At 44.9% G+C, this 15,282-nt stretch overlaps 1 protein-coding gene across 6 annotated transcripts in view; it reads left to right on the forward strand.

Moving 5' to 3' along the window:
- The window catches only part of Boc (BOC cell adhesion associated, oncogene regulated), a 73,509-nt gene that overhangs the window by 24,644 nt on the left and 33,583 nt on the right, over positions 1-15,282 (forward strand). For 5 of the 6 annotated variants that reach the window (XM_027412620.2, XM_027412623.1, XM_027412624.2 and 2 more), the window contains 2 exons: positions 12,052-12,228; positions 12,814-13,092. In XM_027412620.2, the coding sequence (XP_027268421.1) occupies positions 12,147-12,228; positions 12,814-13,092 (361 nt within the window). In that variant the 5' untranslated portion in view covers positions 12,052-12,146. Of the gene's footprint in view, positions 1-12,051; positions 12,229-12,715; positions 12,738-12,813; positions 13,093-15,282 lie in introns of those variants that run through there. The other variant, XM_035444536.1, reaches the window with a different exon arrangement.

The following is a 15,282-nucleotide window of genomic DNA, read 5'->3' on the forward strand; positions in this document are numbered from 1 at the left end:
GGTTTTAGTAGCTCATCAAAGTCCTCAGTCTGATTTTCACAGAGAGTAATCCAAGGCTCGAAGAGATTAAATAACCTAAATAACCTAAGGTTATCTTATCTAGGGCACTTCAAGGGTAGAAACAGTAATGCCCATACCTGAACCTCGGCTGGAACATTCTTAAGCGTTGACCCTAAGTTCCAACATTGTCACAAGTAGAGATGCTTCTGTCTACAGTACAGATTTAAGATGAGCTCTAAAGTCCTTATGCCATAAATTGTCATGAATGGTTGGGTAAGGCATCCACTGGCGACAAGAACATTCCTGGGTAGTGGAGATGAAAGTGATGGTGGTTATGAAGCACCCAGTACTGGGCTAAGTACACCCTAAGAGCTCCGTGTATTTAGCTGACTTTCCCACGTCTCAGTTCTCATCTTTCCTCCCCTCCCCATGCTCTTTTCTTGAACTCCTCAGGCCCGGACCTGTCTTTCCCTCTCTGACTCAACGGCTTCGCTCTCTGCAAGCCTCTTTCAGCCTGAAGCTAAGGGCACACTTAAGTAGCATAGGCAGGTACCATCCCAGATCAGATTGTGCCCAGTTCTGCAGCAAGCCTAAAGGAGAAGAGAGGCAAAGGGTGGTAAAAGAAGCTCCTCGAGGGGTACAAGCCACAGGACAACCTGCTTGCATGCAGCCTCAACCTTATGGAGCACACAGCCTCCCTAGCACTCAGCTGTGGCTACACTGGCTGGGACCTTTTGATGTCTCTTCTTAAGAAAACCCCCAAGTCCCTGAATCTCTTTCAGTGTTCCTCCTCCACCTCAGTCTTCTAATTGGACCAAACCGTTCCATTCAGCAAACGAGTATGGCAAGGGAAGTGCCAAGGAACACTAAAATGCATTTGACCATCCTGGCCTTGAGGAGTTTATAGTCTATGTCAAGGGTTACAGACACACTCATCAAAACTTATAAATCGCCATGGAGTATAAGAGATGCACAAAGCGCTCCAGAAGACAGAATGGGGGACAGTTGTAAGAGGCTTTATTTAAGGGAAGGAAGAGGTGCCTGAGGGTAATTCGTTCCTCTGGAGTGAAGTGAAAAGGGGACAGTGGTTCAGGCTGAAGGATCAGAAAGTAAAAATGCAATTTGCTGAGATTAGAGCAAATAGGAAAAAGTCACAAGAAAGGCCAACTTCAGGCCAAGTGTAAAGAACCTGGAAGGCTGTCTGCAGCCTTTGAACTTCACTTACTCATTCTCAGCAGGGGAGATATCAAAAGTAGGTGTGCTCACCCATTCCCTCTTTTCTTTTCTTTTCTTTTCTAAAATCTTTTTGAAACTGAACTCAAAGAGTTAAAACATCACTTATCATTCTTCATATCCAAGTCACCTGATATTTTTCTATGCACTTTCCATGGCCTCACACAGATGCTGCTCATTTTCCTTTTACCAAATGGGGTCTGTATTTTCTCCTCTTAGAAATAATTATCTTCGTGTGGCTACTTGATCCTTGTAATTATGATATTAATTGCTAAATTCGCACCAGAGTCATCTGAGTTATTATGGCTGAACTTCTTACATGAATCCACAGAAGACTGAAAAGAACTAAGGGTTCAACCCTGACCCTGAGATTTATCTTGTGATCACAGACAAGATATCTAATCACCACTCATAAATCCTCAAGGGGCTGATCACACACTGACCTCACAAGACATTGTGGAATGTCAAAGGGACCCAGTTCTGAGTATTAGAAGATACCCAAACAGTAGCTGCCCTGTAACTGTGATTTTGTTTTGTTTTGTTTTGTGACAGGATCTCACTTAGTAGCTCTATAGACTAGGCTGGCCTCAAACTCACAGAGATCAGTCTGCCTCTGCCATCTAAGTGCTGGCATTAAAGGAATGCACCACTTTGCTCAACTGTTACCACAATCTGTACCTGTTTGAGTGAGCTAGATATCCTAGAAGGCAGGTAGGGAGAAGACAATGCAGAGTGGTGGTAGCACATGCTTGTAATCTCAGCTCCCAGGAAGCTGAGGCAGGAGGACCACTTGGTTGAAACCAACCTTGGCTCTATAAGGAAATGCTAGCTAAAAAAAAAAAATGATGAGAAGAAAGAACCAGGGACCAGTCCAATGCAGTGGCCACTTGTCAGCCTGAATAAGCATCATTTGTTGAAATGGCAATGTTTTGGATATATTGTTAAACAACATTATTAAATGGGACCTCTGACCCTTCCACACCTAGAACGTTTCAAAGGAACCATGAAGAGCTTGGAATTGGTCACAGACCTGGAACCCTGGAGAAGTGGTGCCATTGGTTTTAATGAGTATATTTAGGAGGGATTGAGCTGACCAGGAGAACGGAATGATGGGATTACATAGGCATTGGTGTCAAAATGAATAAATATGAAATACTGCCCCCCTCCCTGTCCTTCCTGTGTGCAGTCTCAGGCGTATGCAACATGTGCTCCACGCTGTACCTCTCAGCTGCCCTCCCTTCCGTCCTCTACCTCACTCCCAACCTCCTTAGGTCCAGTGTTTCCAGAAGCCAGGACCCTCCAGATTAGAGCTCTCTGGGGACCAGCCCCTTTTGAAAGGAAGAAAAGAAGAAAAAGGGAAGAAAACCAGAGAGAAAGTGAGAAACAGGAGAATGAAACCAGCGAAGGGGCAGTGGTGCCTTGAGCTACCTCACTGCATCACAATGAATATGGACTCTATTAAGCTCGGTTCTGCCTGTTAGTGTCTCCCAGGGCAACACAGCCCCCATATGGCAAGCATGCAGCAGATTAGGGTAGGCCCCCAGGCCGCATGGAAGGCCAGGGGCTTGACTGGCAGTTGAACCCCCTCCCTCCTCCCCCTTCTCCTCACACTTGACACTGCCTGTGTTTATCTAAAGCAAGGAGGGTGGGGGGGCATTGGAAGGTTTTTGTCCCAGCTCTAGAGAAGGGGAGGAGGCTGGAGCCTGTGGGGAGAGGGGAGAGAGGTAGGAGGGTGGAGGTGGGGCTGTAAGGAGTGAGGCAGGAGGGAAGGCTTCATAAATATTCAGGAGGAGCGCTGAATGGAGAGAGAGAAATAAAGCAGATGGAATTCGTGTTAAAGAACGGCACAATCACCCTGTTTTGAGCCCTCCAAAAACAAAAAGAAAGAAAGAAAAAGTAAAAGAAAAGAAAAGGGAGCAGCCTTCTAGGAGCGTAGGAGTTCTTATCCAATTAGCAGGGTTGTCAAATTGAATTTATATGGAATAAGGGTGAGGGGATTGAGATGGGAGTGTGGAAGAAAAAAACGGTGATTTTCCTTTTCTCGTGTCGGTCTGTCCATCTACACACACACACACACACACACACACACACACACACTCAATCTCTTTATAGAAACTTAGCCATCTTTGGGGTACAAGTCACAGAGAAGTGAGACTCCCTTATGTCTTCCTCCTCTGCTGGAGCTATTTAGATGCGTTCTACCGAGAGGCCTGTGCAAGTCCAAAGGGAGTCTTGTCCTTCACTAGGATGACAGAGGGTCTTCTCCCTGGGAATTCTCTTCAGACAAGTCCCAGGTGTCTTTGCCTTGAAGATGAGGGTTTTCCACCTGCCTGCGGGGGGGGGGGGGGACGGGACAAACTTTATCAGCTTGTTATAGTGAATTCAGAGCATGGAGCCCAGGCACACTGCTCTGCCCCAAATGTCACAGGTTACGAATTCCCTGTCTTTGTGTTAATTTCAAGCTCTCTTACCCTGGTCTTCACAGCATGACTCTGTCACGGTGTCCCATCTGTCACCTTTTATTCTTGGTCTCCAAAGTGGGATATAAAGGTGAATCTGAGTGAGTGATCCCACTGTGGCCCTGAAAATAGCAACTCATCCAGCATTAACTTCCGTCTACAAGAGAAGTAGGGCATAAGTCAGTCACTAATATTTAATCCAGGAACTGACAGTGAGGCTCTGGACTGTGGAATGGTGTTACAAGTTGGATCCTACACAGGATCCAAGATAACACAGGGGCTTGTCCATGGGGACCCTAACCACTCATTCATTCTCTCCTCAGTTTTCTTGTTCTCTCGTAAGTGGATTTTCAGATTATATTATTTAGTTTTAATTAAATTAATTCTCACAAAAGGGTGAGAGGCTTAAGGAGGTGGCTGCACAGAAACTTGTTTGAAGAGAGGACTGATCATCTAAGTGCAGGCAAACAGAAAACAGTGGAGCTGACCTTTCGGTGGCCATGGGAGGAGGTGAAAGCTTTGGTAAGGCAATCACATCTGATGAGAAGTCAACAAAATAATTAACGTTCAAGCGGGCTGTTTGAAAGAGATTACAGCAGCAATCCTACTCCCAAACAAACCGTGTCATACGTTATTAGCTAAAGATTATAAAACAATCAGGGTTAAGGAGTCATTCAAATATTATTAGACTTAGTTTTTTTTTTAAGTTCTTTCCTATATGTATTTAACTGGTGAATGGGCATGTATTAGGGATACTTGCCCATAGTATCATAAGGAAATAAATTAGGAAATGGCAGGAGACCACTATTCCAGAAAAGTCTTTGCAGTGACTGATTGCTTGATGCTGCAGTCTTCACACAGAGCACTGCTTTCCCACCACTCAGCTTTGACTTCTAATGGAGATGTCCTCCTCTTCCTGGCATGGACACCCTTCACAGGCTCAGTCCAAGCATCACCACATCCAGCAAGCTTTTCCTGAAAAGGCTCTCATTCACTATCTTCCGTTTGTGACTGATTCCATCACCAGCCAAGCTTTTAGGATAAAGGAGGCTGGTTTATTTCTTCCAGTATCACACCTTGAGTTGCTTTCTTCCATTTGTGGGCTCTGAAATGTGTAATTTATGGTCACCACACCAGAAAAGGCAGGCTTGGCTCTCTAGCCCATGACTAGCCCAGTCTAGAAGTAACATCATGATCTACTCATATTTTACTGACCATCACTAGTCACATGACCTTCAATTAGCTTCAGAGGAACTTGAGAAATGGAGAAGAGCTCAAGTGTATTTGCTGGGTACTAGTAAATTTATATCTCAATTTGGCTGTAAGTTCCTAAGAAATGAAACCATGTGTTACAGTTAACAATGTCTCTATACTGTGTTGATGAGGTAGATTACACCAGTGCTTTCCCCCAGTGTGTATCATAGTACATGTAGATTTTTAATAGGCTCACACATAAAATCTGAATAAAGACTAAAGGACAAATATATTAGAAGCTGGCTAACACCTGGCACATTATGTGAGGACATCTGGCCATTATAATTATCCCCTATTTGGCAACAGAATGGAGTTAGGCATAGTAGACATGCTTGTAACCCCAGTACTAGGAAAGCTGAGGTGTGAGGATCTCAAGTTCAAAGCTAGCCTGATCTATACAGCTCTCTCTCTCTCTCTCTCTCTCTCTCTCTCTCTCTCTCACACACACACACACACACACACACACACACACACACACACACACACACAAGTCACTGCGGCAGATGGCAATACAGGCAATATCTTTATGCATAAGGAACCAGATGCAGAAACAGTTATAACCAGTTCTGAACCCTGCAGGGGGTGATGCTGGGTACTGAGAGATGTGCACTGGATTGTGATTCTGAAACGACTTGTAGCTCCAGTCTCCTGGCTTAATTAACTGGGAGATTCAGTTGCCTGGAAACACACGAGATGTTATTCTAAGCCATATTGCATTTTTCCTGAGGCCCTTCCAATTTAACAAAAAGTTTCCTTTTAATTAGGTCTGTGGGTAAAGCACAACATTTTAAGTAAAAATAAACTTTTTTTTACTATATATTTTCAAGGGTGTGTACGTGGTGTTTTGGTAGTCTTTTTGAAATTCCTTCTCCTAAATCTCTCTCCAGTTTGCATTTTAACCCTCCAAGAAATGAATGTTTGTGATTTCCTAATGCCTCCTGCAGCGTGATCTTTTGTATAGGGGTTCTACTCTCGAGACCTGAGGCTACCAACACTTGCACCCACTTACTTCTTGTCTCCACCCAGGGGTAAAGAAAGCTTAGCTCTGCCTTCACAGACCACTGGGAATGGGGAATCTTACTCTATAAAATGAGAAGCCTGTCAAAACATGTACATTGGCAGATATACTTAATTGTCTAGCCTTTCTCAGCCAGCAGAACAAAAGACTCTGTCAGCTCTCATTCTTGCCAGTCACTTGTTCTCCAGGAGTCTCATGTGGTCTGCTTGACTACCCTATCCTGTCACTGGTGCAGGCCCCAGGCCCTGCTGAGGACCTGGGTCTGAGCAGGTGAGGTGGAAAGAGAGGCAGCCCCGTGGAGGGTCTCTCTTCCATGTGCTCAGCCACCCTCATGAGAAGTAGTGGGACAGGCTGCCTCCTGATGAGAGATTCTCTGTTGTTTGTAATTTTCTCAAAAATAAAGGTAAATAAATATTCCAAGGCCACAATTTCTTATGCATGGCCTCAACCCCAGAAATGTGTATTTTGCTCTTGCTTTTGGACGACATCAGCAATGGCTGTAGGGAGTCAATTATTTCAGTGGGAAACTTGTCTGTCAGGAGTGAAGCTGCTCAGACAAACATTTATGTGAAGATTGTCCTTTAAAATGGCAAGTCACTAGTCCTCATGGACTAGAATTCATCGCAAGAATTCATTTTCCTGTTTGTCTGCTTTAGGCATTTTAAAAATCTCTTCTTTTTCTGAGAAAGTATGTAAGAAAATAGGTGGATCCGGACATATTTTTATATTGCCAAGAAAAATAACAGGCCTTGCTGGTGTCTTCCTCCAACTTTGAAAACATCTCACTTATTTTACAATGAGGCAAAGTCACACTGCAGTCAGGTTTTCCATCTCAAGCCATATATATATATATATATTCCTACCGTATATACAATAGATATAGACATGCGTGCATATGTATTTTAAATAAGATTCTTTTCTTTTCCTGGAGACTTTTTATTTGAATTAGAAACAAGATTGTTTTACATGACAATCCCAGTTCCCTCTCCCTCCCCTCCTCCCCTTCCACCCCCCCCCCAACTAAAACCCTACCTATCACATATCCTTTCTGCTCCCCCTGGATGGTGAGGCCTTCCATAGGGTGTCATCAGAGTCTATCATATCCTTTGGGATAGGACCTAGGCTCACCCCCATGTGTCTTGGCTCAGGGAATATTCCTCTATGTGGAATGGGCTCCCAAAGTCCACACCTATGCTAGGGATAAGTACTGAACTACTACAGGAGGTCCTGTAGATTTCCAAGGTTTCCTCACTGAAACCAATATTCCTGGGGTCTGGTTCAGTCCCATGCTGGTATCCCAGCTATCAGTCTGGGGACCAAGAGCTCCCCTCTTTCAGGTCAGCTGTTTCTGTGGGTTTCACCAGCCTGGACCCCTTTGCTCTTTACTCATCCTTCTCTGCAACTGGATTCCAGTTCAGTTCGGTGATTAGTTGTGGGTGTCTGCTTCTACTTCCACCAGCTGCTGGATGAGGGCTATCAGGTAGCATATAAGTCAGTCATCAATCTCATTATCAGCGGAGGGCATTTAAGGTAGCCTCTCCTCTGTTGCTTAGATTGTTAGCTGGTGTCATCTTTGTAGATCTCCAGACATTTCCCTAGTGCCTAATTAAATAAGACGCTAATACCCATACCTTTGGAACTGTTATGTGATCAAGTGTAGTAGGCACTTTAGTCTAGAAAGTGTCAGTGAATGTGCACAATACACAATATGTGAGGTTCTGTGCTCTGTCACCAGTACTTTCCAAACCAAGCAGACAAAAGCAAAGAATTTAGGGGCTATAGTTCCATGGTAGAGATCATGCCTGTCATGTGTCAAGACCCTGGGTTCAATACCTAGCTCTACAAATTAAAAAGAAAATTAAAAGACAAAGTGAGATAAATCTAAGCCAGATATGGTGGCTCCTACCTATAAAACCCTGTAAAGTATGGAGAAGTCAAGGCTGCTTTAAGTTCCAGACCAGCCTGTGTTTCGTAGTAAGCCCCAGGCCAACTTGAGCTGCACTGTGAGACCCTGTCTCTAAAAAAATAACTTGAAACTCAGCTTCCCTAGCCAGCCAGAAAAAAAAAAAAATAGAAAGAAAACTTCAGTGCCACACAACTGTTTGTTGCTGCCCACCCCCCTTCAAAATTCTACTTTTACAAAATGAGACCCCAGAGTTCCTCCTTGAGGTCAGCTAATTCGTGCTTCCTCTTCCCTCTCTCACTTCACTAGCATGGTCCTTTTCTCTTCTCCTTTTTTCCTGGCTGGCGACAGTAGTGAGGGCTGTTTCCATTTTGAACTGTATAAATTACCAAGGGTGCAGAAGTAATGGGAACTGTTTGGCCTGCCCTCCTAAAGCAGTGGGGGGCTTGGGCTGAGTTTCCTCAGTAAAACCTTTGTCCATTTTACAACCCAAACACCTCTCTGCACCCTGTGCTTGCCTAGATGAGAAACAGCCCTTGGCCTACTTTGTCTGCTTGCTCCCTCTTGGCTGTTTATTGCTTCATGTCCACATTCTCTCTCCCTTTGCCCTTTCCCCGCCCCCTCCCCTGTCTGTCCTTCCTAGGCTGGGAAGAAAGTTGGTGCCAGTCTCCTTAAGGGGATGGGGAAACTGGGGCATGTCATGAATGAGTTAGTTCCCTTATAAAAAGAAATCCTGGAACTAGGAATTCAGGCGAGGTTCTACTTTAACACACCATCTCATCGGGAAAAAGTCAATTGAGAACAGAAAAAAACAATGATCCGGACAATTGAAAGGACCCAGAAAGTTATCCTTTTTGGCAAGATGTTTCCTCTAACAATCACTGTCTGGACATGTTCTTATTCCGAATCTGTTTAAAAAATAATAGTAAAAGCAATGGGTCCACAGCCCTGATAGGAAAGACCAGAGCCCTGGAGGCAGCCCACGTGGCTTTTAGCCATGGCATACAGTTTCACAACCATGAATAATTATGTTTCTGATACTCGATTTCTTCACCTGTAGAGATAATGGCCCCCACCTCACGGGACTGGTGTGCTGATGAGAGGACTCATCTTGTGTAGAGTTTGGCTGGTCGCTGGAGCAGTAGCAGGCAGGCACTCTCTCACCCTCCTGCTGTTTCCAGCGTCACTCACATCCTATGAATGAGCTTTGCATGCTCCATGAGTTTTGCTTTGATTTATCAGATTATTAAAACAGGAGCAGAAAGATTCTGCACGGTGGGAAATTATTGAGAATGTCAGGACTTTCTGAACCTTCCTTAAGATTTTCCTATCAAACAGAAAATATCCCTTTCTGCCCTAGGACTATTGAGAGGGCTTGGAGGATCTTGCAAAGGGTAGGTGGCAGTGAACATCAATGGGCAAGAACTCTATCTTGGAACACGCCATGAGCCTCCCTCATGGTGGGTTGGGGCATCTACATTGTGTGTGTAGAGGTTGCACATTGGGTGGAGCCTATGTGGTCCTCCACACCCTCACAGAATCCAGGCTGGCCCATGCCCAGAGCCAAAGGGTCTCAGGAAAGCAAGGGTTCTAGGCAGATCCTAAGCACAGGACAAGAGGCTGGGGCTTAGTTTGGTGGGAAGAACTGAAATGCCCACCCTTAAGACACGCCTGTGGGCAAACTGACTGACTAGGTTCACTAGATTTACCAAACCGGATCAGCAAGAGATCTTGCCTTGGTAAACACACACACACACACACACACACACACACACACACACACACACACACACAGGAGAAGGAAGGAAGAAAGGAAGGAAGGAACTCTTTGAACAGTGTAACGTCAGAAGCTACAAAATTGTATAAAGGGCTATTGGCAATATGCTTGAACACTCTTCTCTCTTAAGAGGCTCACACTCATGTCTTGAGTGTATAACATTTTCCTCCACTCATCATCTCTCCTGCAATATTCTGATGTCCACACTTAAATCTATATTAAACCCTTTCTTATAAGCCACAGGGAATGGGGCTTGGGGGTGCCCAGTCAATAAAATATTTGCTGCTACACAAGCATGAAGACCTGAATTTGGATCCCTGGAAGCCACACAAATCAGCGAGTGCCATCTACAACCCCAATTCTTGGGAAGTAGAGACAGGAGGATCCCTAGGGTCTTGCTGCCAGCTGCTCTACCTATTGGTGAGCTTTAGGGTGTAGTTGGTTTTTGTTTTGTTTTGTGCCTATTTTTGTTTTTACTCTTTGGGGGCCTACCACCAAGTTCCCAAATAAATACACGGAAACTTATTCTTACTTATGAATGCCCAGCCTTAGCCTGGTTGGTTGTGAGCCAGCTTTTCTAACTTAAATTACTCCATTTCTCTTTAAATATGTTTTGCCTGTGGGCTTTTTACCTTTCTTTATTCTATATATCTTTCTTTCCTTCTTATTCCATGACTGGCTGTATGGCTGGGTTTCTGGCCCCTGGCATCCTCCTTTTCTTCCTCCTCACTCTCCCCTAGATTTCTCCTATTTATTCTCTCTGCATGCTAGCCCTACCTATCATTTTTTCTGCCTGCCTATGGCTATTCATCTCTTTATTATACCAATCAGGTGTTTTAGGCAGGCAAAATAACACAGCCTTATAGAGTGAAATAAATGCAACACATAAAAATATATAACACATCTTTGCATCATTAAACAAATATTCCACAGTATAGATGAATGTAACCCATCTTAAGCTAATATTCCACAATAGTAGGGCATTGTTGCTTTGTTTTTTGTTTTGAGATTGGGTTTTTCTGTGTCACCCTGGCTGTCCTAGAATTCTCTGTAGATCAGAAATCCACCTGCCTCTGCACCCCAAGTACTGGAATTAAAGGCATGCACCACCATGCCTGCCTGAGCTCCAGGTTTAATGTGAAACCTTGTGAAAAAAATGAGATGGAGAGCAACTGAGGACATTTGATGTTGGTTTCTAGCCTCCACATGCATGTGTGTGGGCACCCCCAATCCCTTTACACAAATAATAAGTAAAAAAATACTCTACTTCATTATAAAAATATAAAAATGCACACGATTGGGGGTGGTGCTCCACCACTGTCTGGTCATTTGAAATATTGCCTCTTTGTTCCTGGCACTCATTTTGATGTCTTTGTCTAGTAAAGGTGTTGGTCCATCTTCCCTATTTGGTAACACTACAGATACGTTAGTGGAAAATGTCTTGTTTTTGGCAGTAGCAGGAGAGTGTATCAGGATATGTAGTTGCCTTTGGACTTTTGGAGAATCTCTTCAAGAACTTCAGCTATGGGGATAATAATAACTGTGGAAGAGGAGAGATGAAGACTGTAGGCAGGCAGTAAAGGGTGGCTGATAGTGTATCAGGCAGCTGGTGAGGCAGTGCGGTTAGAATCCCCAGACAGAGATGCAACCTTGTGAACTATGAAGGTGGACGCCCCAGAATTCCAGCACTAATGGCAGAGAAGAGTGGAAGGAGGAAGACAAAGCTGAAATAAGGCTGTGTGAGCAGAGGAGGTTCAGAGTCCTGGCCAACCGCTGTGACCTGTGTCTGTTTTGCGTTTGGGGAAATAGAGGCTATTGACAGTCTTAGGAGGCAGGTCTGTTTTGGGAGTAAAAGAGTTCCTAAGAATATAGGTGAGGCATAGGGGAGGAGTAAAGCTTTCAGGAGTCCCTGAGCTACTGGGATTCATTGATGAGGAACATCCCCCAGAGTGGAGTTCAGTTTAAACCTAACAGCATTGTCCAACAGTGTTCTGCACGGTGGCTTGACGTGCCACGTAGCCATGGATATATAGCTTCTGATAGGGAATGAGAAGAATGGTTTTTGTCTGTTCTAGTGTTTGCACTCGCCAACATACATACTCACTGGCCCTACCTGACCCTTCTATAGTTCCCAGCCCCTCTATACCCGGGGCTCTCCTGTCCTCACTGTTAGTCCCAGACAAGACTTGAGCAAGCACTGCTTCCATGATGACATTACCTCCTGATGCAGGAGGGATCCTGATGAGACACATCCTTCAGATAAGAAATGTCATGAAGAGCCTCTTTAGTCCTCCAGCAGCACAGACACTTTGAACACGGCTTGCAAGTGTGATAGAGTGAGGTTGAGGGGTGGGCCAAGCCCTAGATAGTCTCACCATGGCCATTCTCTGCATTTCTCTCACAACAGGGTTACAGAGGACTGCCATAGCTCTACAAGGGTCACACGTGGCTTATGGGACTTTGGCTTGGAACCCTCTGTGACACACCATACCGTATGGGAAGATGACAACGTGCAGAGGAAAGCCCCCTACGGTTGCACTGGTTGGGCTTCTCTGGGCAGCAGCAAGCTGCCTTGCTGATTTGGGTGAGTGTTTCCCTTCCATTCTCAGCCTGCCCCTCCTGCAAGAATGCTTAGCCTTGATGTCAGATGGGAGCCTGACGTGTGCTTAGAGTAATATATCTCTGCTGAGCTCCTGGCTGTGGTATACTTGAGAATACAAGGTGAAACATGATTGGGACAATGCTGTATTGGTTATACATTTGTATTGTAGTAATTTCAAAGATATACTACTCATAGAAAAAGAGTACCAATAATAGCTTCCTGTAGTGTGCATTTATTGTAAGAGCCTAGAGTAGGCCATTTGCATACTCTGTGAGCCTTAGGACAATGCTGAGTTAAGCATTAATAGCCAGGATTTGCAGAAAGATCAGAATGGCACGGCTCAGAAGCAGTGACACTGGACTCAGCCAAGGTTTCTCTTTTCTCTTTAAGCTGCCACATGCAAGGGGACTTTCTGGAAACGGGGTGAGGAATGGGCAAGGAGAGCTGGCTTATTCAAGAGAAGAGCAGCTTGCCTGGGTGCTGAATCCTAGGTGACTTCTCCAAAGGTGGTGGTGGCAGCGGTTTCTAGGGAACTCTGCTCATTGCTGCTTGATGTTCTTTTTCCAGGTGAGGTTCCCCAGGTCACTGTCCAGCCCATGTCCACTGTCCAGAAGCTAGGAGGAACTGTCATCCTGGGCTGTGTGGTGGAACCACCATGGGTGAATGTAACTTGGCGCTTCAACGGGAAGGAGCTTAATGGCTCGGACAATGCTCTGGGTGTCCTCGTCACCCGAAGGACCCTCGTCATTGCTTCGCTCAACAACCACACTGTGGGACGGTACCAATGTGTGGCTCGGATTCCTGCAGGAGCTGTGGCCAGTGTGCCAGCCACAGTGACACTAGCCAGTGAGTCTACTTCTTTCCCACACATCCCTTTTCCTCACTCTCTCTTTTCTTGTAGCCCACCCCCTGTTGTTAACCACAACAATAAGGGACCACAACTGCTAAAACTTTTCATAGTCAAGTGGTGACTGCTCAACTGTCTTGGGGTATGTGGTGTTGTGGAGAAGTTTTCCCTCTGAGCAGGGAGATATGTAGAGCATTTACAGGGAGTACATTGTTCTAGGGGCTCAGAATTGATACCACCTCTCCACTTGGTCAATTGTTTTAGGAGGATAGGACAGCTGTTCTCTGGGCATTCCTTTTTACCTCATACCCCATCATCACAGTGGTTTCAGTTAGGGTTTATTTTGCAAGGCTATGGAGAAAGCCTGTGTGCTCCAATCTTGGCCTCAGCATATTCCTAATGCCTAGGATAAATTATTTAAAATTTATTATTATTATTATTATTATTATTATTATTATTATTATTACTCTGTGTGTGTGTGTGTGTGTGTGCGTGTTGTGTGTGTGTGTGTGTGTGTGTGTGTGTGTGTGTGTGTGTGTTGTCACTGAGTACAGTTGAAGGCCAGAGGATAACTTGTGGGAGTTGGTTATCTTCTTCCACCACAAGTGTCCTAGGAGGACAGAACACAGGCTCAATGGTAGGTGCATTTACCCACTGAGCCATCTAACCAGACCTAAATATAAATTCCTTAACAAATGCAAAGGAAACTGCTTAGTAAATGGATAAAGAGGAAAGAAATAAGAAGGAAGTGACACCCTCTCACAGCCTGCATTCTTTCCTTTTGTCTTTCTTTCCTTTTTTTTAGAGATTTGCTCATTTTATATTGCCACTCTCAATGTAAGGGAGTTGATTGAAATCGTTGTCTGTAGGCATTCAGCTTGTGATGTTGAATTAGGTTGAATTAATGTTATCTGTATTGTCTGTGATTATTACCATAAAAGAACATATGTCCTCAAGCCAAAATATGAAAGCCAAGGGCTAAGTGGTCTCCAACCTCACACACACCTGCCCACTACACACACACACACACACACACACACACACACACACACACTCATATACACGATTCTGGTGGACTCAGTACTTCTTGCCACATGGCCCCATTGTGTCCTTAGCCAGCTCACTCAACCTCCCTCCAATGGAATTCTTGTATAGTGGAAATATTTCCCATGGCTGGGCAGTTCACTCTTTCCCAGTTGTTCATTATTCCCAATAAGACGTGCCTTTCAACATCTGTGCCTTGACAGGGCATCTAGAAGAGAGATGCTATCAGCAAATGGTCAGCATGTGTCCTCAGAAGCTCAAGACACTCTAAAATTGTCTATCCAGACTAACAAGGAGACCGTTTGAACCTCTTACTGTTTGGAGAAGAGGGAGTTGGAGAAGAGGTGGTTTGGTTTGGACCTCTCTGTTTGATTCAAAGAGTATCTGTGTAAGGAGGTTCGATTTATAGTCTTTATTTAAAACAAAACAAAACAAACCCTGGCTCCTGCTTTCTTGGGTGCTTGAAGGGCTGTGTGGTTGGAAGAGAAAGGCGTGTGCTGAAGTGGGGCTGCTCTCATTTGAAAGCCAAGAGCTATTGGCTTGTCATTCAGACATGCATCCAAAGTGAAATGTTTGGGTCTGACTGGAAAGAAGGAGAAGTTGGAGAGATGGGGTTGAAAGGGTTAGGGTGGGTATCCTACAGAGGATGTAGTGGGGAGAGTGGAGATGCAGCCTTCCACGCCGCAGGGAGGCATCACTAAGCTGGCAAGAAGGCTGGTGGGGGCCAAAGAAAGGGGTGCTGTTTTTGGGTTAATGCCACTGGGAGGTTTGGCCCAGACTTGGCCGGCCATTAGATTAAGTTTCTGAGAACACATTCCTGAACAGAATGGAGCTGTGTTTTGCTGATTGGCTGGTTTATAAGGAGACTGCTCTACAGATGGGGTTACCAAGGGCATCCTCTGGGTTTAGAGGAAGGCAGGGCAGGGGAGTGCTAGTGCTCACACGTGTAAACACCACACTCAACATTTGAGTCCTGTTTTGAGACTGTCCTTCATGCATTCATCTTCGCACAAAGCAAAGTGCTGTTTGGCCTACCTGGCAGCATGCCACCCCCTGGCTTCAGTATAGAGACCACTAGGAGTTTTTCACAGGAGAATTGAGGATCTGGCTTGAGGATTTGGGGATAAAGAGGCCCCTAGAGAACT

This window comes from Cricetulus griseus, chromosome 4 (assembly GCF_003668045.3).
Source record: "Cricetulus griseus strain 17A/GY chromosome 4, alternate assembly CriGri-PICRH-1.0, whole genome shotgun sequence".
In the NCBI taxonomy this organism is placed as follows: domain Eukaryota; kingdom Metazoa; phylum Chordata; class Mammalia; order Rodentia; family Cricetidae; genus Cricetulus; species Cricetulus griseus.